Genomic DNA, 24057 nt, shown 5'->3' with positions numbered 1-24057 from the left:
GATTATATTTCCATGTGTTTATTACTAATTCAACCATCAAATGCCCTCCACTGGCTGAAATGGTCTCACAAGGCATTTCTTTTTTAAAACACCAAGTATTCTTTATCTTGGGCACAGCTGTCATCTTTTCCCATTATTCCAAAAATCCCATTGCTTCTCTCCTGTGTCTGATCACCTCTTTCCTTTATCCCATGTATACTGTTCTCTCTTCTTCATCCCTTCACGTTGGTGGGACATATCCTCCAGCAGATTCCCCAGAGAGAGTGCATGAAAGGTAAAAAAAAAATTTGAGACCTTTCAGGTCTGAAAATATCTTTTTGTGTACCTTTTTCACACACTTAATTAACAACTGAGCAGATATGGAGTTCTAAGATAAAAATAACTTTCCTTCAGAAGTGTCTTTTAGCTTTAAATTTTGCTTTTGAGAAGTCTGAAATAATTCTGATTCCTAATCTTTTATATGTGACCTTTTTTTAACTTTGGAAGCTTGTAGAGTTTATCTTCAATATTCTGATATTTAAAAATAAAAAAGTTTGTGCCTGGCACTTGATGGAACTTCTTAATCTGGAAAAATGTCTTTTAGTCCTAGGAATATTCTTCAATCATATTTTTGACGACAATTTTCCTTCTGTATCATTATGGTCTCTTTCTAGAACACAAACTTATTTGGTATTTGACCTCTTAGATTGATCCTCAAATAAAGCTATGTCTTCTCTCAAATATTCTATCTCCATTGTCTTTTTGCACTAATTTGCTCTTGAAATGTGTACATCCTGTTCTTCAGTCCATCTATAAAACTGTTCATTTTCAAGATCTCTAATATGCTCTTTTTAAAAAATGTTCTTTCTACATGAATATGTCATTCTCTCTTACCTCTTTGAGAAGTACCAATGACACCTTTTAAAGTTTTTTTCTGTTTGCTTATTCCTGTTAAGTTCTTCCACTTAACTGATTTTTGTGCTTCTCTTTAATAATTTGGTTTTCCTAAAACATCTGCTGATTGTTTGCTATACATGTTTACATATAAGAAATCTGTCAACCAGTTTATAAATGCTATTTCTGTTTAGTGCAAGATGCTCTCTTATAACTATAGAGAGGAGAAATTGCTGGGCAGGGTATGTCAGTTCATCTTCTGAGCACAGGTGGTCCAAGTTCCTCCCGGGTATTTCTATCCACCTTAAGGCTCTGACCTAAATTTATAATCAATGTTCCAGGTAGAGAGCATCTGTCCCTGCTATGTGGTATAAAAGTTGGGCTGTACCCATATGCTGCTCCAATGCCATGCTCAAACAACTACACTGATATTTTTCCTAGGACCTTGAAGAGTCATTATTCTTTACTTTTTTTTCAGCAGTTTCTCCTGAGTATGTTTTTTGAGCTAATGCTTCCTTTTTTTTTTTAAATCCTCACCCGAGGATATATATATATATTTTTTAAATATATCTTTATTGATTTCAGAGAGAGGAAAGGAGAGGGAGAGAGAGAGAGAGAGAGAAACATCAATGATGAGAGAGTCATTGATTGGCTGCAGCCTGCAACCCGGGCATGTGCCCGGACCGGGAATCGAACCCTGATTGCTCGGATCCTAGGTCGACGCTCAACCGCTGAGCCACACCCAGCTGGGCCGAGGATATTTTTCCATTGCTTTTCAGAGACAGTGGAAGGGAGAGAGAGAGACACATTGATTGGTTGCCTCCTGCACGTGGCTCAGGGGCTGTAGCCTGCAACCGAGGTATGTGCCCTTGGCGGGAATCAAACCCGGAACCCTTCAGTCCGTGGGCCGATGCTCTAACCACTAAGCCAAACTAGCTAGGACAAGCTAATGCTTCTTTATTGAGATTGATCCCAATGGCCTTCTGTCTTTCATATTCCTCACGCTTTCTGGTCCTCCCAGAAAGGCACCACTTATTGATAAGCAGCTTTGCTGAAGTTAGTTTTGTTTTAATCTCTAATTTTTTTTGTATTTTTTTTCCTCCACTTTTAAAGGATTTGAGGTGATTCTAGGTAATCCCTTAAAAACGAAATGAATATCTTTACGATTTCCCCAAATAACTAATTTTTGTCAATTGAACAATTGGTCTTTTTATTAAGACTCTACTTCATAACACTACAAAGGTGAGAGAGAGAGAGATAAACTTCATGAAGTCAATCACATTCAGAAGCCTTAGAGTCTTGGGCTATCTGGAAAGTTACCACTTTCAATAAAACAGTTCAATATCATTATCTTCTTATGAAATGACCAGGAACCAATTTTTAAAGTATGACGGAATGTTTCAAAAACCCATTACCACAAATTTATTATAGATTTTAACCAAAGCAAATGTTAAGATTTTCATTTACCTTTCCATTCACATTCTTAAAGTATATTAACTATATAAAAAAATAGTTATATGCATTAAATATACATTATAAATACCTATTTCATGTTATATGTACTATATATATAAAAACTAATATTAACACTTAAGTAGATCTGTTTTTCATTCATGTAATGTGCATTACATGCCCATTATACTTTTTAAAAAACTAGACAATGTACTGCTCTCTGAAATAAAATTCCTCTGGTAAGGAAATTGAAAAATAAAAATTTTAAAAATAATCTAGGTATCTAAAACACATTTCTGCTTTCTCAAAATCTGTTAGTAATAAACATAAGAGCTCTTTCAAATGGGTAAATAGAAAAAAAGGTTTAAATCATATAGGCATTAAGGAGAAGGCAAAAAAATAATTGCATGAAGCACTAAGTTCACAAATAAAGTCCTTCAAAATAGAAACGCACCCTACTCACCCTAATAGGTCATTCACTATACTCTATAACTGCTGCACCTGCTTATTAAAACAACAAAACCCAGAAAACATTAAGAACCATAGATTTTTTAAAAGAGTTAGAAAAGACTCAAAAGACATATTTGAATCTCAAACCTATTACCCACTAGTTGATGTCTACGGACAAGTTTCTTCAAAGGCATATCTCCTTAAGTGTACAATGGAGATAGAATTATCAGCCTAGAAGGACTCAAGAACTGTGTTAACTATTACCTTCTGAACCAGAGTTTCTGTCATTTTAACCCATGACTTACTTTGGTAAACATTAAGACTTCTCTATTTTGTACTAGAAAATTAAAGTAAATCCCTCCACAGATGTAATATTGAATGTGTTTTTCCAATTTTATACCATCCTATCTAAAGTTTGTCTCTCTACTCCTAATCCTCTTAAGCAGCCAAAGTGAAGGCCAACCAAAAGGTTATATACTTAGTTAACAACAAAGCCAAGAATCTACTTATTCATAAACATGCACAGAAAGTTATTTTGGAGTATTTACCTTTCTACATGCAGGACAAAGCCCATTTTCATCAGTGCGAATTCGATGCCAACAAAATCGGCAAATCTGGTAGCCACAGGTGCAAGGGAAAAAATTGATATCATCTATCTCCAAGGGCTCCATGCAAAGAGGACATTCCACAGGGTCTTCCTTCGCATCAGGACTGCGAGACATCTTCACGTTTAGTAAACAGCAGCAACAGTTTATAATAATTTAAAGGAGAAAGAAGTTCAGCACTGAGAATTAAAATGTAGAACTTCAAAGACCTGTAAGAGAAGAAACAAAATATACTATTTACTACTGAAAAAATGGTATTTTCAACAATCAATAATCATTTTATAAAAAAATTGAAAAATATTAATCAGATCAATTTTTGCTATCATCTCAGATTTCAGAATGGAATCCTGAAATTTTTTGTGTGTCAAGAGAAAAGGCCTGCATTATTAACGTTTTGGACTTAATAGAAAAACAAAAGGACTTCCTTTTTTCTAGATAAAACATTTAGTACTTAGTACTAATCATAACACATTTTAGGGGAATAAGTAATATACAGAAGCATCTTCAGCCTTAAAATACACTTTGAATGGTCTTATCTTTGACTTAAAGGCTAGTAATATGTAATACTGCCACATAACTAAAAGAGTAAGATATTCTAAAATGTATCACAATTTGCAAAATAAGCCTAATGAAAAGGAAAGGCTTCAATCATCTAAAATCACTTATGAATATCAAACCCTCACCAAAGAAAAAAAAAAGGCTAGAGTTTTTTTAAAAAATGCCATGTAACTTGTTTACAATTAAATATGTGCAATTTGCCAACAAAAATTTCTGGAAGAATAAGTATATATTAAACAAAACAAATTAAATTAAATAATGTATCTTTTAAAATTATGCAGAGTTGAAAAATTTTAGGTAACAATTTAGGTTAAAGTCACTGTTAAAACATTAGGATGGAATCACTATTGTAGATTAAAAAAACGATAGCCTCCAAAATATAACAATGCAATCCTTATCAAAATAACAAAGGGTTTTTTTCTTTTTTTACATAATTTGACCAAATGATTCTAAAGTTGACATGAAAGAATAAACACATGAGAATTGTTATGAAACTTCTGGGGGGAAATGTGGGGATTTACGTTATCAGATACTGAACTGTACTACAAAGCTACCAAAATTTAAATAATTTGATAAATAATAAATAATCTACAAATATAGATAAAAGGTCAAAGAAACTAAATTTAAAAATCTAGAAAAGGAGCCATAAATTTATGAGATTTAATATTTGATAAAAGTGACATTACAAACCAATATGGCAAGGATGGACCAATTAATAAGCAGTAATAGGATACTGGTCTATCCACTTTAAGAAAAAAACAGTATATATCTATGTCACACTACCATCAAAATAAATCCCAAATGATCTGCCTAAAGAAATATACATTGAAATAAACTATTAAAGTGTTAGAAGCAAAAAGTAATAGAATTTTTCAAATCTTGGGATGCAGAAGGTCTTCTTCCTAAGCAAAAACAGAAATTCAGAAGCCCTAAGAAAAAGATATGATCAACTTAGCAACATGGAAAAAAACCCATAAAATTAAAGACAAACAACAGAGTAAAGGATATATATACACTATATGTAATGAAGAGCTAGTGTCCAGAATAAAGAAATCTTATAAAAAGCAATTTTTAAAAGGCAAATAAGTCAAAAGAAAAAATGAGAACAAAATATGAGCAGTCCACAGAAGAATTACAAATGACTACAACACACGAAACGGTGATCAATCTGTTTAGTTTGTTTACCGGCCTGTCAAAGAAGTTCGTCTTTCTACAAAGTAGAAAGCATCACTGATCTATGTTCCAAAGGAAAGTAGACTACTAATTTATTTTTTGAAAAACCCATATTATCTGAATTGTTACAACAAACATTATTTTTGCAATTCAAATAGCCAACTTAAAGGGGGGGGATTACTTTCATCTCGGTTAGGAAAATTAAATGTGACTTTTGTTAACAGTTTAGCAGAAAAATGAAATATCTTCCTATTATTTCAAAATAAGACTTTTAAAAAAGAAATAAATGGAACATGTATTTATAAACAATTCAGACATCTTGGTTTAAAGACCCAGTTTTGCCATTATCAGTTTCCTCATATATAAAATGAGGGGTCTAAAGCTGATCTAACAGCTCCTCCAACCTGAATATCCAAAACTGTACCTGTAGAAAATACATTCAAACATTGGTTCCACAAACAGGAAACTGAACTAAAATAATTAAGAGGTGTTATCTACGCTTCTCTACGCTTCTGATTATAAGATTTTATTTCCATAACTACAGCTTATTAGGGTTTTAAGTGACATAATTTATGGGATGCTGTAAAGGAAACAATATATGGGGTTTATGAACTGAAAAGCTTTATAGAAAGTAAATTCCTGTAAATTTAAAACAACATATTGAAGTTTTGCTTTTTGACTGCTCTTTTAATTTTAAAAAAGTTTGGAAGAGGATGAATCTTCTAGTTTAGAGGGGGAAAAAGATGCACTAGCAAGAAGTCCCTTAAGACGGTTAATATAAAACCAAGTACATTCTGTACACTTCTAGCACCATGGAGAGACGTCACACAAGCCAGCAGCGTAGTGACACAACTGGTAAAATGTGGGAGGGAAGTCTGATGTGGTGGAATGCCTAGTAAAAGAGCTGACTTCCGCCTCATCTCTTCCACTAAGTAGCTGTATGATTTTGGATAAGACACTCAAAAGCTTTAGGACTCAATTAACTCAACTGAAAAAAAAATAAGAGACAAAATTTAACGGAATTTCAAGTAGAGAGACATTTCCTTTATGTAACCCAACTGAACTAAGCTTTTAAAATAAACTTTTGAAATAAACTTTCTCTCCTCCAAATATCTTGGCCAGGATTTTCATTTAGTATTGGAATAATAATTTTTATTTCATAAGCCAATTAACTAAAATTAAAAATAAAACAATTAGCTGAAATAATAAGATTTATAAAGGTACAAGACACAGAAAAAAAAGATGTTTTTAAATGGTAAAAGAGAAGTAAAGTCAATGACTTTCTGGATGAGGTGTGAGGTTTATAGCTCAGAAGTGATCAATTTTTGATTTGGTAATTAATTTTGCAAAAAAAATATTCATTTTCACATATGTGATCTAATCCTCACAGTGTAAAAACGTACTATCCCCTTATAAAAGATGAAACTGAGGCCAAAGGGTGACTCAGCCTTTAAGTAAGTGTTAAAGACACAAATCTAAGGATAGACAGTCAACTTAAAAACCCATGCCCTTTCCAATATGGTAAGATAGAAATTACGATAACCGAAGTCATTACTGCATATCCTTGGGTATAAAGTGCAAATGTTTAAAAAGTGAAAATGACATTACTTTTTCAAAAACTTAAATTCTACATGAAATTTCTACCTCATTACCGGAGTCTTTTTTATTTTGGTTAATCCTCACCTGAGGATATCTTTTGCATTGATTTCTAGAAAGAATGGAAGGAAAGGAGGGAGGGAGGGAGGGAGGGAGGGAGGGAGGGAGGGAGGGAGGGAGGGAGGGAGGGAGGGAGGGAGGGAGGGACGGAGGGAGGGACGGAGGGAGGGAGGGAGGGACAGGGAGAGAGAGGGAGGGGGGAGAGAGAAACATTTATGTGAGGGAGAGAGATATCGATTGGTTGCCTTCTGCAAGTGCCCCAACTGGGGCCAGGATCAAATCTGCAACCCAGGTACGTGCAATTGACCAGGAAACGAACCCATGACCCTTTGGTGCACAGGCTAACGCTCTAACCACTGAGGACATCTGCGAGGGCTACCTGAATTCTTATTCTCTATATCACCTGCAACTAATAGCATAACACAGTATAAATCCTAACATACATAATAATGTTCCTGAATCAACAAAAATCTCACATACCATGCAGTAAGTGCACAAGATAAAAATCACATACTCAAATCATGCTCAAAAATTTCTTATCACTCATAAAGTGTTGTATACATGGCTTTTGCTTAGGACACTGTTCAAAAAATATATACAAAAACACATTATATACCCTGGCCACTGTGATTCAGTTGGTTGGGAGTTTTCCCGTGCACCAGGAGGTCACCAGTTCCATTCCTGGCCAAGGGCACATGCCAGGGTTGTGGGCTCCGTCACTAGTAAGGGGTGTGCAGGAGGCAGCAGCCAATAGATGTTGTGCTCTCAGATCCATGTTTCTCTCTCTCCCCCTCCCTTCTTCTCTCTCTAAAAATCAAGGAACTATTTTTTTTTTTAATTTTTTTTTTTTTACTTCTTGTATTTACTTATTTATTTTTATCCTCACCAGAGGATATTTTTTCCATTGCTCTTCAAAGAGAACAAGGGGAGAGGGAGGGAGAGAGACATTGATATGAGAGAGACACATCGACTGGTTGCCTTCTGCCTGTATCCGATGGACGTGCCCATGGCCGGAATTGAACCTGGGAACTTCAGTCCCTGGGCCGACGCTCTAACCACTGAGCCAAACTAGCCAGGGCTAAAATAATTTTTTTAATACTCTATAAAAGTACTCTATTAAAGTACTGTAGCAGCTGTACAAAAGTGTGGTGGTTCCTCAAAAAGAATTAGTGTATGATCCAGCAATTCTACTTCTGGGTGTATATATACACAAAAGGAATTGAAAGCAGGGCCTCTTAACAGATACTTGTACACTAACATTCATAGCAGCATTATTCCCAATAGCCAAAGGTGGAAACAACCCAAGTGTTTGTCAACAGATGAATGAGTAAGCAAAATGTAGTATATACATACAATAAAATATTATTCAGCCATAAAAATAAGTGAAATTCTGATACATGTTACAATATGGCTGAGCCTTGAAAACATTATGTGAAATAAAATAAGTCTGTCACAAAAAGACAAATATCATATGTTTCCACTGATAATGAGATACCAAAATAGCCAAATTCATTGACACAGAAAGTAGAAGTTACCAAGGGCTGGGGTCAGGAGAATGATGAGCTATCATTTAACAGGTACTTAACAATGATTAGTCTTTTAAAGGAGAACAGGGTTTGGGGGGGAGGGGGGAAGCACATTTTACCTCTCTTATCAAGAAAGCTAACTGGTTGTTCTAATTGTATGTAGTACGCCAATAACATTTATTTATTACTCCGTCTATGTAAACAGGTTCTAACTTTATTAGTAAAGTCAGACAGTTGGCCAATGAAAGTTTTTGCCATTCTAACACTTCTTTTTTTTAATCTTCATTCAGTAAATTCAATAAATAGTTATTAAGCTCCTACCATATTTCAAATTCTAGTCTAGGTCTTTGAGATACATTAGTTGACCATAACAGGCAAAAATCTAAGCCCTGCTGTCTAACTCCTAATTAGGAGATCTAAGTAATAATTATAATAAATCAGTAAATTGAATAATATGATAAATGTTCATAACGCCATGAAGAAAGAAGGTACCAGAGATGGGACGGCAATTTAAATGGGCCAGTTTGAGTAGGCTTCATGAAAAGTTAACATTTAAAGGAGGCACTTGAGTAAGCCGTGCAAATATCTGAGAAAAATATAGAGCAGGCATGAAGAAGTCAGTATAGAGGCCCCAGGGAGGAGACATAGCTGAAGCGTTTGAAGAATGCAAACTCATAGTGGGTGGGGTGGGCTAAGCAAGGGAAGAAGAGTCTGAGATAAGTACAGAGGTGTGAGGGGTCCAGGATCTTCAGGGAGCTGAGACAACTTTGGCTTTCTTTGTGAAACAAATGAAGAGGACCAGACAGTTTTAAACAGAGAAATGGCATAGGATTGACTTATATTTTCAAAAAATCTTGGCTCCACTTCCAGCATAATGAGTTTAAGGATTTCCATGAACCCACTCCCCAGTGAACCTGGTCAAAATTACTTAAAACCAACCATTAAAAAGTATCTGGAAATGATCCTAAAGGCCTAAGGCAAATGAAGAAACATTTATTCAAGAAAATCTATTAAAACTCAGGGAAAACAGCAAGACTATATGGTATTTGAACCAAAACCTGTTCGATCCCTCTGTGTCGTCCCCCCCCCCCCACTTCAGCTCAATGAAACAAAAACTCCACTCCAGATTGGTACGGCTAGAACACAGGGTAACCTTTCACCACAGCTCCAGTCAGAATGCTATCTTGCCAGGAGGGGCAGGACATCAGCATTTCTCATCCTGCCCAAAGCTACGTGATGCTAAAGCTAAATTCCAGGTAAGTGAAGCAGATAGATGGGGGTTCCCCTCTTTCATCCAACTGCCACTCATGGGAAAGAAGCCTTATGTTGCTGCTGCATGTTAAAAATACTAGGACCTAGATTGCTTTCCACCCAACTACCTCGTAAAGCAGAGCTCCCACACCAGGAAAGGCAAAACAAGAAGACTTGAGGCTACTGTACAATCACTCCAAGAAATGCTCAGTTACTACACTGGGAGTATTTGTCACATGGAGTAGAAAGAGCACCACTCTCCCTGCTATCCACCTCCAGAGTCAGAACCAGAGATTTTGCCAGGAAGGTGAAGCACCTTAAAACAGATAGCTCTTAATCTCCTCCAAAGGAAGACTTCATATGCAATAGAGTGTGAAGTTCAAGCCTAAAAGAATCTCAAAACCAAGAAGCTTGCAATGAAGGACACCTGGGAGGAGATTCGGATACAGGCTAAACTGTAAACTACCTAGTTTGCAGGAGAGCGTAAGGAGAATCAGGGAATAAGACAGCTAGGATAAGCCCTCTTAGGGTCAGAACAAATTTCAAAGCTCTGACCTCAAGAACTATCCCTTCAAGTGAGTACAAATATTTTCGGATCAAGCTGACAAGCAATTTGTGTCCTAAGGCATTGTTAAAAACAAGGAGGCAGTCAGCTGGCAATTAACATCTGGGTGTGGTCAAGGAAAGGGGCTGTGGAAGAGAGCCCGCCCAAAAACAGTCATCCCAGGGTACATGTGGGCAAACCCAAGTCTGCACCCCCCAGGAATACCACCAGATGCTTAGCACTGCAAAAGGGGAATAGACTTGACTAAAATAATCTACCCAGTCACTAAACAAATAAACAAATAACAGTAACAGCCCTGGGAGGGGTGGGAGGAGGCCAGTACCCACAGTTGCTACATAAAATGTCCAGTTTCCAACCAGAAATTACAAGCCATGCAAAAAAACAGGAAAGTATAACCCATGTACACCAGGAAGAACGCAGGCAATAGAAACTGCCTGTGAGAGCCACCAGATGCTGGATTTAACAAAGACTTCAAAGGAACCATTTTAAGTATGTTCAAAGAACTAAAAGGAAACCATGATTAAAGTAGTAAAGGGATGTATAATGAAAATGTCACATCAAATGGAGAATTTCAATAAAACTATACACACACACACACACACACACACCTCAAATGTAAATTCTGGAGTTGGGAAGTACAACTGAAATAAAGTCACTAGAAGGGCTCAACAGTATGTTTTAACTGGGGAAAGAATGAACTAGTGAAACAGAAGGCAGCAGATCAATAGAGATTATGCAGTCCAAAGACAGGAAAAAGAATAAAGAAAAATGAACAAAGCTTCAAAAATGTAAACCACCATTAAATGCACCAACATACACATAATGGGAATACTAGAAGAAGAAAGAAGAAAAAATATTTAAAGAAATATTGGCTGTATAAAAATTAACTATAGCTGCATAAAACATATGAATCTCACTCATAAACATGATGTTGAACAAAGGAAACAAGAATAATAACATAATTGTGGTCATATAAATTTCGACGGATAAAATAAAACTATACTTTAGGGATGCAAAGAAAATGACACACATCAGGACAGTGAACGCCTTTGGGTGAAAGGGAGAGGGTTACAAAACAAAAGTGCATTGTGGGTCGAGGGTACTCTGAGGCACTTGAAATGTTCTATTTTTTTCTTTTTAAATTTTTTCCAAAGCATTGCCATGACCAAAACCACCTGACTCTCTCAACTAGCTGAAATTATTGATTTTATTTCATGGGCATATGGTGGCAAAGCTGGGATCAAACCCAGGTGTTTTCCAAAATCAAGGTCCAATCGTGGGAATAGCTGCAGTAACCCATGCCTATGACAACCTGTACCCCAAACTAAGAGTCAGTAGGGAAAGTCCCCCAAACCTCCCAAACCAGTCCACTCTAAAATTTCCACCTCAATCCAATTCCTAATAAATACACTGGGCAACACTGGACAAAAAAAATCCTCTTATTTCCCCCCACATTCTAGCTTTCCACTCAGAACCCAGCCTTGGTTCGCTTCCAACTCAGAACCAAGGCCTAAGAAGTTGATTCACACCTGGAGAAAAAGAAAATTAAAAAGCAGGGGAAGTTCTAGAATGGCTGCAGAATTGAGGAAAGAGCAGAGGAAGTGAAAACTAGAGATTGGTACAGGAACTCATCTCAACTGGGATGGCCTCAGGACCGTGAGGTCTCTCTCCTTCACCAGCAGCCCCCATGGCCTGCAGTGTCAAGTCATAGCATCTTAGCCTGGCATCATGCTGGCTCATTTTCTGTGTCAAGCAGATGGTTGCAGCAGTCAGTCCTAGCACTGAGAACAAGGCCACTGTCCTCAGGGCTGGGTTCTAGACCAGTAGGATTCTTGGCATGGGTAGAGCAAAGAGCAGTAAAAAAGCAGAAAAGGTGACAAAAGAGAAGCAGGAAGGAGACCAAAACCAGCAGCCTGGAGCCACACAGAACTAGTTCCTCCAAGGTGAGCAACTTGGTGAGCGCAAGGCCTTCTTTGCTCCAGACACAGATACAATCCTTAGCCATACTAGGGTTCAGGGTGGCATTTCTTGCTCCCTCCTTCGAGCAGGATATGGTTGGCTGGCTGGCTGGCTGGCTGGAGCGCCTGAGGGCAGGAGTCCTGGAGCAGCACTAAAATACAGGTAGATTCCTGAGGTCCTTTCTGTGGTCACCCTGGCTGTAATGAGGACCAGCTCTCCTGCAGAAGATCCTTTCAATCCCATCTGACTACGCAGGACCTCAGGTTGGAAAGTCTGGGTCTTGTTCCTGTCTGGACCATCTCCGAAGTTCAAGGTGTTCAGCAAGCCAACAACGTGGGACCCACACCACTTCCCTGTGACTGGGACAGTCACAGGGCACAGGGTCAGCTGGCCAAAAGGTCTCAAGAAGGAGACCCTGAGGGATGTCATGGCTGTGCAGGCCAGTCCTGTGAGTGAGGAGGAAGCCACCAAGGCCCAGGCCAGAAAGGCCAAGCAGCAGCAGGATCAAAGTGGCACAGACCAGAGGTAGGTGGTGGGCCAGAGATGCAGACTGTGCCCTGCCTGGCAACTGCTCATGGGGAGCAGAGGGGTCTGGACCTTCACGGAAAGCCTCCATGGAGAGACCCACCCCAATCCCGAGACGAAGGGGCAAGGCCTGTACTCCTCCCTCCTAAACTCCCCCCCCCAAAGGGGATTCCCACGTGCAGTGAAATGTTCTATTTTTAATCTGGGATGTGGTTACAAAGATGTATGCTTCATAATCAAACTATGTTTTACATGTAAGCATTTTATATGTTTTCTAAACATACACTTACTTTTTTCAAAGTCTTAAAAAAAAAAAAAAAAGGCTGCAAATTTCCCAAAATGGTTAAAATAATCCCCAGACCCATAAAGCACATGTACCCAAGATCAACAAACCCACAAGACACAAGAGAGTAAAAGTGCAGAACACTAGAGGCAACAAGAATCTTAACAGCAGATAATGAAAAAGGACCCTTCAACGCAGTGGAATGGTAATTAGAATTACAGCAGACTTCTCAATGGCAACAACTGAAGCCAGAAAAAGACATAGGTTCAAGATACTGAGAGAAAATTACTGTCTACCTACAAATTGTGCTCCTAGAAAACAGTAACTCAATGACAGTAAAATCACAAAATGGCATTTTTTGTGATAATCGAGGTTTTCACAAAAACTGGATTTTAGATGATATTAAGGAATTATTGTTAAATATGATACAAGTATTGGGTTTATTTTTTTTAAAGCTCTTCTACAGGAGATACATTTTGAAGTATTTACAGACTTCATGATAAGGTATTTCAGCAGGAAAGGAAGCACAGAATGGGGAAGAGATCAAGCTACAATAGCAAAGTGTCTATAACTGAGCGATAGAAATAATTGGGTTTTGTTGTACTATTTGGCCTATTTTCACACATGCTTAAAAATTTCCGTGATAAAATTTTAAAATAATTGATAAAATCATGAAGCTAAATTAAAAATTAAAACAACTAAACAAAAACAGAGCCTGTTTACCAGTAAAACACCTCCACCAAAAGAATCTGTGAAAACGTTCTTCAGAAAGAAGGGAAATGATCTGAGAAGGACAGTCAGATTAAAGAAGAGATGGTGAGGAAAGAATATGGTAAAAATGGATACAAACTGAATCACATATTTCTATGTAAAATAATATAATTTGCTGGATTTAACAAGAATAAAATAAAATGTTAGACAATGACAACATATAAGCTGGGAGACGAGTTATGTAGGATAAATTGCTATAAGGTCCAACTTTCAGAGCAACATGAATGATTAACTTTCAAGAGTAACCACAGATTCCCTATTATCTACCAATTAAACTTCCCTTAACTTCCTTAGCAAAATGGTTGCACATTTTAATGAGAAGGCATATACGAACAGTTCCAGCACTGTTTGTAATAGCAAGAAATCGGAAGCTTGCTGGAAATAGGAAAAGACAAAATTATGGGGGTAACAACAAAATGAGATACTATATAGCAGTTTAAAAGACTAGGATGAATCCGTACAAACATACTGAATGAAAACAGCTAATTGCAGGTACTGTGTAACAATTTTTACATAAAAAAGAAACCATATGTACAAATGTAATTATATACATGAAACCAGAGGAAGTTATAAACAAGCTGGTAATAGTGGTTATATCTACAAAAACAATGAAGGAAAAAATGGGATGAACTGGAAACCTGAGCCTTGCCTATTGTTACACATTTCTTCTATAAAGGCAAATTAATTTTCAAAAATAACTTTTTAAGGATATTAAACCTTGAATCCACTGAGTGCAAACATTGTATTGATTATGTTCAACACTGCCATCATAGGAATGTATATAGCAAATCACAGGTTCTCACAACTGGGGGAAGAAATACATAAAGACTGATTCAAAGGAGATATACCAAAACAGCAGTTTTTCACTTAGGAGGGCAGCTATGAGTAGTTTTTTCCTATTATTTTTCAATTTTTAGAAAATGAACATTTACATTTGTAATGTGAAAAACTTTTAAATTAGTTAAAAATCAAGTACAATAAAAAAATAAGAGAATAAAGTGATGAGATGAAGAAATTTTTGAATGTATAATTAGAGAATCTGCATCATCCTGTTTCCTATTAGTTCATGCTCCCTCAGAGAAGGCTAGGAGTTTAAAAAATTAAAGGCAAAGCGTGATAGTGTTATTAATAAGATAAAATCAAATTGCACAAAATCAAAGCAGAAGCTAATTAGTGTGCTAATTAGTTCTTTACAGTACTTGTACAAGTTGTCAACAGGAGCTGCCTACGTCAATGTGTTTTCAATTCAGGGGCAAAAAAACAAAACACAGAAAAACCCACATCTAATAGCGGGAAAAGCACATGGGAAAAAGGTATGCCTATTTTAAAGTTTTTAAGGACTCATCCAGAGATCTATTTGAAACAAATGCATCCAGGCATCAAAAGCTAAAACCCTACTGGTCACTCTGGACTTAAAAATCAGTCCTTTTAGAGATGCTTCTGTACATTACTTTACAATATACCAGTAATAACAGGTAAGATAGAAAAAAATTAATCCAAAGAGAAATAATAAACTGAAATGCAAAGGACAATCTCATCCTCTCAGTATTAAATATATATATATACACACACACATACATATGGTTATCAGCATGGTTAAGAGTGATCTCCCCTTTAGAAACCCAAATCTGTCACCCAGTCACTTAGATCCTATAATCTCATAAATTCTGATCCCAGATCACATGCCGCCAATCAAATGCTCCTCCACCAAGAGATCAGTTCCAATTCATCTATCCCTAAGTTCTTTTATCCTATTTTAGTCTTTACACTTCATGGCAAGCACTGAGTAATAAGGAAGGCAATCCTTCCCATTTTCTGGCTAAGTGAACACACTTCAGAATTCTCTGTTACAAGTATAACTAGTTTATTCCCATCGACTAGTCTCAAGCAGAAAATGTTAAGCTAACTGTATTTCTGTGGAAAGTCTCAAGGAGAATGTATGTGTCCAAATGTTTTAAACAATAAAACATTTTATAAATAAAAGACCACTGATACATGACATTAGCTCCATTATAACAGTTAAACACGTAAGTCATCACCCACCTACTAAAAAAGAATTATGGGGGGGGGGAGCTTTAAACCTATATAGCAATGCAAACCTATTCAACCAACTCAAAGGCTGTGTCTCCACTGTGCTTTATTATTAATCTTTAAATTGCACGTAAGTATACTCTGTATACACACTTTAAAATAAAAGTCCATGATTGACTGCAAGTGAAGCAATTTAGAAAAAGCATATTCATTGTTAGCAGCCAAAATGGTCTGTTAAAATAATTATATATTTCAAATGACTTCATGGAATTTAAACCTATAGGTTAAAAAAATGTCTAAAATATATGTACATGCAAAGTCTGAGGAAATGAAGGATATTCTTTTTTTCATCTTCACCTGAGGATATTTTTTCCACTGCTTTTCAGAGAGAGGGGAGGGGGAGAGGGAACCATCAAAGAGAGAGACACATCGATTGGTTGCCTCCCACACACGCCCTGACCGGGACCAGGGGATCAAGCCTGCAACAGAGACACATGTCCCCAGACGGAATAGAACCCTTCAGTCCGCAGGCCAACACTCTAACCACCAAGCAAAATGGCCATGGCCAGGGCATGAAGGATATTCTGTTTACTTCACTGTGGAATGGAAAATATGTTAACGAAACAAGAGGTTCTAAACTAGGGCCCAGCCAATATTTCTTGTAAAGGGCTATAACTAAATATTTTACACATTGTGGGCTATACAGACTTGCAATTACTCAACTCTGATGCTCAAATGCAAAGGTACTTATGACAATACATAAATAAATGTATGGCTATTCCAATAAAACTTTACTTATATACTTTGAAATTTGAATTTCCTTTAATTTTCTCATATCACAAAATATTCCTCTTCTTTTTATTATTTTTCAACCACTCCAAAATGTAAAAACCATTCCCTCAGGCCTTACAAAGAAAAGTAGTAAAACTTCTGTTCTAAACTAACATAGAAACCTCACAAATTTGAGCTTGAGTCTAAGTGCCTGACTTCTTTCGAATCTATTTCTCTTACCTTTCTCCCTGAGGAGATCTTTTAGTATTATATTAGGCAAACAGTTTCTCTCTACTCTAAGCATTTACTTTTACTGGCCCTGCTGAGTTGGCCCTAGCTTGCTATGAGAAACTACTAGCACTATTTTAGGATATAAAAAATTATTTCTGTATCTTCATACTCTAATATAAAATTTCACAGATTTGAAGTAAACTGTGGACACAGGTCTGTTTTCCAATTAAACAAAATTTAGGAAGTAGAGTACCTGAGAAATACTTAGCCGCTATATGACAACTACAATAAAACCAACACCATTCTAAATAATACATGTTGAAGTATTAAGTAAAACTGTCCCCAGTGATGTTAATCAACACTTATTAAACATTTACAAAATGTTCCTGATGTTGGAGGCCTCAGTAAACTTCTAAATAATCATACTATTTGTATATAAAAATAAAAAGAGGAAATTACCTCCAAGTTTAGAATTGGGTAGTTTCAAAAGAAAAAAATCGGAAGTACCAAAAGGAGTAATAATAAAAATGAAATATGAATAATGATAAATACAAAAGCAGAGAAAGTGAGATAAAACAATTAGTAGAGTCTAAGTTAAGTTTTAACAAGAAAGGAGAATAAGCCAAATAAAAAGAAAGAAAGGAGAATAAGCCAATGGTATACTAATGAGTTTGGTGTAACAAAGAAAGTAGCTAGGTTTAATTAAAGAGAAAACAGTTTACAGAAACAATGGTGGTGAGGGATGGAAGCAGAGGGGAATAAAAAAGAAAGTGATCAAAATGAAACATTAAAACATTTAGCCCCATTTAGTTAACCAGTTACAATCCCCACATCATTTCTGCAATTTAGTTATAGTCCTATATAGAAGTATGCAACATTACCTTCTATTATAATTATGTAAAAACTACTGTGTATCTATTAATGGGGCAGGCCTTTAAGAATCGGCCTGGACATACTAATAATGTGTTTGTATAATACGCTTTAGAAAACTATAAATTATGTTACTACACTTGTAACATGTAAAAGTGTCTAAGCTTTGATAGTGGCAAGAACTTCAGAATTTATTTCACCAATATTTTGGGACTAGGCAAATTATAGTAAATTATAGCACCTGTAGTACTTCTAGAAACTTTAATGTACAAAATAGAAATTTTTAAAAAGAAAAAATCCTGTTTTAAAGCAATAGGAGTGTACAAAAATACATTAACCAAGCAATCTACATCAAACTAAGAACCACAGAAGAACTAGCCTGGAGTGTTTGAGTAACAACCCAGACTACAGCTTACTAGGTGGAAAAAAAATGTGCTCAAGTAGCAAAATTAGATTTATAAGATTATAACTCCTAAACAAAGACTAATAAATAAATTATTAATAAATAAATTAATTAATTAATTAGCCTTAGAGTAAGAAACAAGGATAAGTATATAGTGCTCTGAACTTAGTAGGTGCTTAATAACTGTAGAGAAGGATGAGAGAGACAAAGGAGGGCTGGGGGAGAGGGACGAATAAGAGGGAACGAGGTCATAAGCTTAATACCAAAATCTGAGTTAAAAAAACCCACATTTCATTCACATGAAAATATAAATAGCCCTGGCCGGGAATCTCAGTTGGTTAGAACATTGTCCTGACACACCAAGATTGCAAGTTCTATCCCCAATCATAGCACATACAAAAATCAACCAAAGAATGCATTAAAAAATGGAACAACAAATCAATGTTTCTCATTCTCTTTCCCTTAAAATAAAAAATAAAATATAAAAATCCTAAATATAATATTAGCAAAACCAAATTCAACAATAGTAAACTAAGTAGAGTTTTCCCAGAAGTACAAGGACTTCATAATAGAAAATTGTTTATCAACTCAAAAGTTCGGAACAAAAAACTGTCCATCTCAAGAAATACTAAAAAGTCACTTAATAAAACCCAATATCTTGTCCTTAATAAACCAGGCATAAAAAGATTATCCTATATAACATGATATTGGATGTCTGACCCAATGATGAAACATTAAAGGAACTCCCACTAAAATCAGGAGCAATACTGGATGCTACCATCATTATTATTAGCATTATTCCCAAAGTTACTGACAATGCTAAAAAAAGTAACAATTGATGAAACGGACTTTATCAAAATTAAAGCCTTCTCCACGTCAAAAGACACCATCAATGAAGTAAAATGGCAAGCTACACGCTGCAAGAAAACATTCACAGCACATGTATCTGACAAATAATTAATATCCAAACTACATAAAGAACCCCTAATATCAATAATAAAAGGCAATATAATTTACATAAATGGCCAATAAGCACTTAATGTGTTCATCACCACTGGTCACCAGGGAAAAGCAAATTAAAACTACATTGAGACATCACTACACAATCACCAGAATAGCTATAATCAGTAAGCCTAACAATATAAAGTGTCAGTGAGGACAGGAAGAACTAGAACTGACATATTTTGATTAGAGTATAAAATGGGACAACTACTTTTGGAAATTAGCAGTTTCTAATCAAGTTAAATACATGTACCCAAAAACCCAGGAGTTCGTCTCCTAGATATACACCCAAGTGCAATGAGTGCATATGCCTACACAAAGATTTGCACAAGAATGTTCGTAGCAGCATTATTCACAGTTGCCTCCCCACACTCCTGAAGAAAGGGGAACGATTCAAAAGCCCATCAACAGCAGAGTGGGTAAATACAGCTATATTCACACAATGGAACTACTTCACGGCAGAAAGAAACTAATACAAATGGCTATTTTGATAAATCTTAAAAATATTATCATTATGTTGAGAGCAAGGAGCCAAACACAAAAGAGTACATACGATTCTACTATAGTCTGAGAACAGGCGAAGCTAAGCAAAAGTCAGAATGGTTACCTCCTAGTGGGGGCAAGTAGTACTGGCTGGAAAGGGGCACAAATGAACTATCTTGAGTGATGAAAATGTTCCATATCTTGATCTAGGCACTGCAGAGAAGTGTGTATACATATGTAAATGATCAACATTTTACTTTATATGTTGTATTCAATAATATACTGTGGAAAGGAAAAGAAGGAAAGGAAGATAAAGAAAAAAGGAAAGGGAAGGAAAAAATGCCACTTTAATTTAAATTTTACGGTCTAAGTCAAAATTCTATCTCCAAAAGTGACACCAACAAATGATTTGTGGAAAACCCTATTCCCTATGATACATGATACTTCAAGTTGTTAGTAATTTACCTTAAAATTGTATTATATTCTTTGAACAGCCCAATGAAATGTCATTATTACATGCTCAGCCTATTGAATGTCTAAGGATAATACATTAAGAGGATTTTTGACAGCAGTTGTTTCCTTTAATTTGTCCAAAGACTTCTAAGTTTCAAGAATATCCATACTTCTAATACTATTTTACATATTAATATAATATTTCTTCTCTTTGTGACTTAAAACTCTATTTCAAATATAATTTTTGTAACAAAAGGTAAATTTAATTTCACTGTAAAATAATTAGCAATTATAAGAAAGCAACAATTAGCCCGGCCGGGTGTGGCTCAGCGGTTGAGTGTTGACCTAGGATTCAGGCAATCGGGGTTCGATTCCCAGGCAGGGCACATGCCCGGGTTGCGGGCTCGATCCCCAGTCGGGGGTGTGCGGGAGGTGGCCGATCAATGACTCTCTCATCATTGATGTTTCTATCTCTCCCTTTCCTTTCCTCTCTCTGAAATCAATAAAGATATATTTAAAAAAAAAAAGAAAAGAAAAAGAAAAAAAAAAAAAGCAACAATTAGAAAAAAAATGCAACCCACAATCCCATATTCTAATATACAAAGTTTTGTGAACCCATACAGACATCAATTACATATTATAAGTGTTTGGTTTAAAGGGGGGGATTACCCGGACAGTGGTTGAGGATCGACCTAGGATCCAGGAGATCATAGTTTGATTCCCAGTGAGGGCACATGCCCAGGTTTCAGGCTCAATCCCCAGTAGGGGGCGTGCAAGAGGCAGCCAATCAATGATTCTCATCATTGATATTTTTATCCCTTTCCCGCCTCTCTTCCTCTCTCTGAAATCAGTATATATTTTTTAAAAGGGGGGGATCATGCTGCACACTTGTGGAATCTGCCCTCCCACACACACTTAATGAAATTAAAACTTTTCCTATGCATAAACCATGGGTGATGACTCACTGCATAATATTCCATTACACATCTGTCCTGTAGCTCATTTAACCAGTTCCGTTACTAAAAAATTTTTCAAAATTTTTACCACTGTAAGCAAAATTGTAACAAACATTCCAACCATGTTGATCTTCTTCATTTATATTACTTTTACTTATAACTCTGAATGGCTTGAAATGGTTCTATGTGATCATTTAGCACCTTCCCTCATTCTGATCAGAGACAACAAAGTTTTTCTTCAAAGGACAGATAGTACATATTTTAGGCTTTGAGGGCCACATACAATCATAATTTTTGTTTTGTTTTTACCTTTTAAGAATATAAAAAGCATTCTTAGCTCATGGACCTTTTAAAAACAGCCCATGAACGGAAGGATTTAGTCTGCAGGCTATAGTTGGCTGACCCCTGATTTAGATCACGTTCTACAAAAACCCCTGAAGACAAAAAGTTACCCTAGAATTCTAGGTGGCTGGTGCCAGTCACCATATTTTATTAGACAGTTGTATAATAAGTTTAATTTTTATTTATTTTTAAGGAAACAATTTATTTTCATATGATTTCTTCGAACTTCCATAAGACCGCCCAACCCTTATCCTGACTAGATTATTAAATTTTTTCACTTAAATTTTAAAATTATATAAAAACTAGTGTGAAAAAGGCATGAACAATTTTAAAGGTGCTTATGAGAATAAGTAGTTTTGCTAAGGTTTTTCACAACTTTTATCAAATATTCAGAACATACTCTTTGAAAGGCTACTGCCAACAAACGCAGTACTCCCAACTCCAGCTACACAATGATTTATAGCTACAGGAGTCAACATCATCATTTAATTGATTCCATCTTACTCCACAGCCTGTCCTGGCTCTACCAATGAAATCTTTAGAAATAGTAGGTGGAGTAAATATAATAAAGGTGGTATTTTAATGTAACTATGTCTTTTCTTACCAATGTGGGATTTCAGTAAAATATTTTAAGAATTTCAGCAAATCTTAAGATCTAAACAATAAGGATAAGACCAGTGACATTTCAAAGAATTTTTAAAAGAAAGAATATCTGTCTTATCAGTATATTCACTTTACATTTTATGTTCCTTTGGGGGAAAAAATTACTAAGCAAACAATGCTTGAAAAAGGATAAAGGAAAAAGTTTTTGAAAACGAGAAAACACATTCTACAGGTGCAGGCTGGAAATTAATGGAAAGAGAATTCAACAACTTCACAACTGCCAGCTTTGGTAGAGCCTGGGGTGCTTCTAAAATCTGCTGTTTTTGGTTCCTTTGGTTTCTAGTGCCTGGTGCTGGAACATCAGAACCAGCATGAAAAGTTACAAAACATAACTAACCTACTTGGTTTGACCCTGTCTCCCTAGGCCCAGCCTCCCTATTTTGGTCTATACAATAGGTCTCCTCTACAGTCCTCCCATCGTCACTCTAAGGGAAAGAGGAGGGGGGAGAGAAGGAAAGGAGAGATGGAGTAAGAAAAGACTGTAGTTACAACCACATGTCACTAAGACAAAGACTTAAGACTCACAGGAAACTTCACTCTGACCCTTTTGCAAAATACTTTCGGCCAACATAGATTCTGACAGATTTTCTTACTAATGAAGACCTTCAAACATGCAAATATTGAGAGCACATTCTCTATTTCAATTAGACCTGATATTGGAAAGGGTCAGAAAATATAAGGTATTAAAGCAGAAGATCTAGGTTACAGTTCCAATTCTTACCATTACTACTTTTGAGAAGTTTGTCCAGTTGCTGACTTTCTATGGACATTAAATCTCTAATGTCTCTTCTGACTCTAGAATTCTAAAAATGCAAAGTGATTCCATTAAACCTTCTTTGGTTAAGCACAAAGTATTTTAAAGAGATTAAATAACATGAGAGCCAATGATAGGAATAAAATAAAATGTTACTTAGGAAACATGCAATGATGATCAACATTTTATGATGCCAAAATTTAAGAAAACTAAGTTTTAATAAAGCTGAATGTTTTGATATCTAATGTTAGCAAATGGCTCTTAATTTTTGTGTTATAAATTAATAGCTAGAAAAATCTAAAGAGAAGTTACTGCATCTAGAGGCCCAAGGCTTCTGGGCCCTGGCAACAGGGCTGGCATGGACCCACTCAAGGTCACGCCAGCCAACCCTTGGCACAAAGGGTCCCTCAGCAGGTGCACAGGGAATGGGCCATTCGAAAAATTAAGCCCAAACAGCCAAACTGTCATAAGTAGAGAACCCAGATAGACTGGCCAGAAATCCAAAAAAAGACTTAGAGGTACCCCAAATTGCCTGCCCATTTGGCCAGGCACATCCCACCCAGTGCTACACTGGCCTCACCGGAATGCACACTCTGAAGTCATCTGCTTTATACTCCTGTGTCCCCCAGTGAGCAGCTCTTTGTGGGTCATCAGCCATCCGGGCCGCGGCTCCACAATGTCCTCCCGACATCCCTGGTTGTGGCTGTCCATATCTCATTTCTTTCCCAAGTCCTCCCCGCAAACAATCTTTAGTGGGACCCCTCACAGGTCGTCCCTCCCTGTGCCATTGCCTAAAGACCCTCCCAGGCTCAGAACACCCAGAGTCACCCTGCTGTTATCCCAGCCAATCTCACAGTGGCCCTGTTCACCTCTACTCAAGCCCTTTAATATGCGGTCTCTGGCAAAACCCATTGTCTGGGTTTTGTCTTTAACCTTCAAAGCTTGCAATCACAATAAAGTATTCAAATGTAAAAAAAGAATAGTTACTGCATAAAAAAGTTTTCCTAAGGTATAACACAGTTTGAAGCTTTATTAATTTGGATTGGAAGAGAGTCTGAATTAGTAGATACTTCTTTGTGTATACACTATATCTCATATATAGTACATAGTATATTTTATTGAAGCACTAAATCATCAAAGATGATTTGGAAACAGCTTGGCTATTAAAGGAAGTTTTTAATAAATCTGGTTTATTTTCTAAGCTGCTGATCAATTAATTTTAAATAAAAGGATTGGACTTGATTAGGTAAACCAAGAGTTCTGTATAAGTAAATAAAACCAGATGAAAAATACAGAAAGCTTCCTAAAACTCACCTGAGGAAAACTGTAAGTTTAAAAATTATTTTTAAAAAGTGTGTATATTTGGCCCCGGTTATTGTGGCTCAGTTAGTTGAAGCATCACTATCCAGTGCACCAAAAAGTGTGGCAGGTTTAATTCCCAGTCAGGGCAC

General features: G+C 36.3%; 1 protein-coding gene and 1 pseudogene across 7 annotated transcripts in view; both read right to left on the bottom strand.

Annotated features, from left to right (window-relative positions):
- CNOT4 (CCR4-NOT transcription complex subunit 4) overlaps positions 1-24057 on the bottom strand; it is a 127894-nt gene that overhangs the window by 68489 nt on the left and 35348 nt on the right. For all 6 annotated transcript variants that reach the window (XM_081146623.1, XM_081146619.1, XM_081146621.1 and 3 more), the window contains exon 2: positions 3324-3589. In XM_081146623.1, the coding sequence (XP_081002749.1) occupies positions 3324-3497 (174 nt within the window). In that variant the 5' untranslated portion in view covers positions 3498-3589. The remainder of the gene's footprint in view (positions 1-3323; positions 3590-24057) is intronic.
- On the bottom strand, positions 11836-12644 carry LOC308562042 (insulin-like growth factor-binding protein 3 receptor pseudogene; annotated as a pseudogene). Its single transcript has one exon. The product of its transcript is annotated as an insulin-like growth factor-binding protein 3 receptor pseudogene (transcript).

The sequence above is a fragment of the Miniopterus schreibersii genome (genome assembly GCF_964146895.1).
Source record: "Miniopterus schreibersii genome assembly, chromosome: 9".
In the NCBI taxonomy this organism is placed as follows: Eukaryota; Metazoa; Chordata; class Mammalia; order Chiroptera; family Miniopteridae; genus Miniopterus; species Miniopterus schreibersii.
The sequence above is the reverse complement of the archived record's forward strand: the minus strand, read 5'-3'. Positions and strand labels throughout refer to the sequence as shown.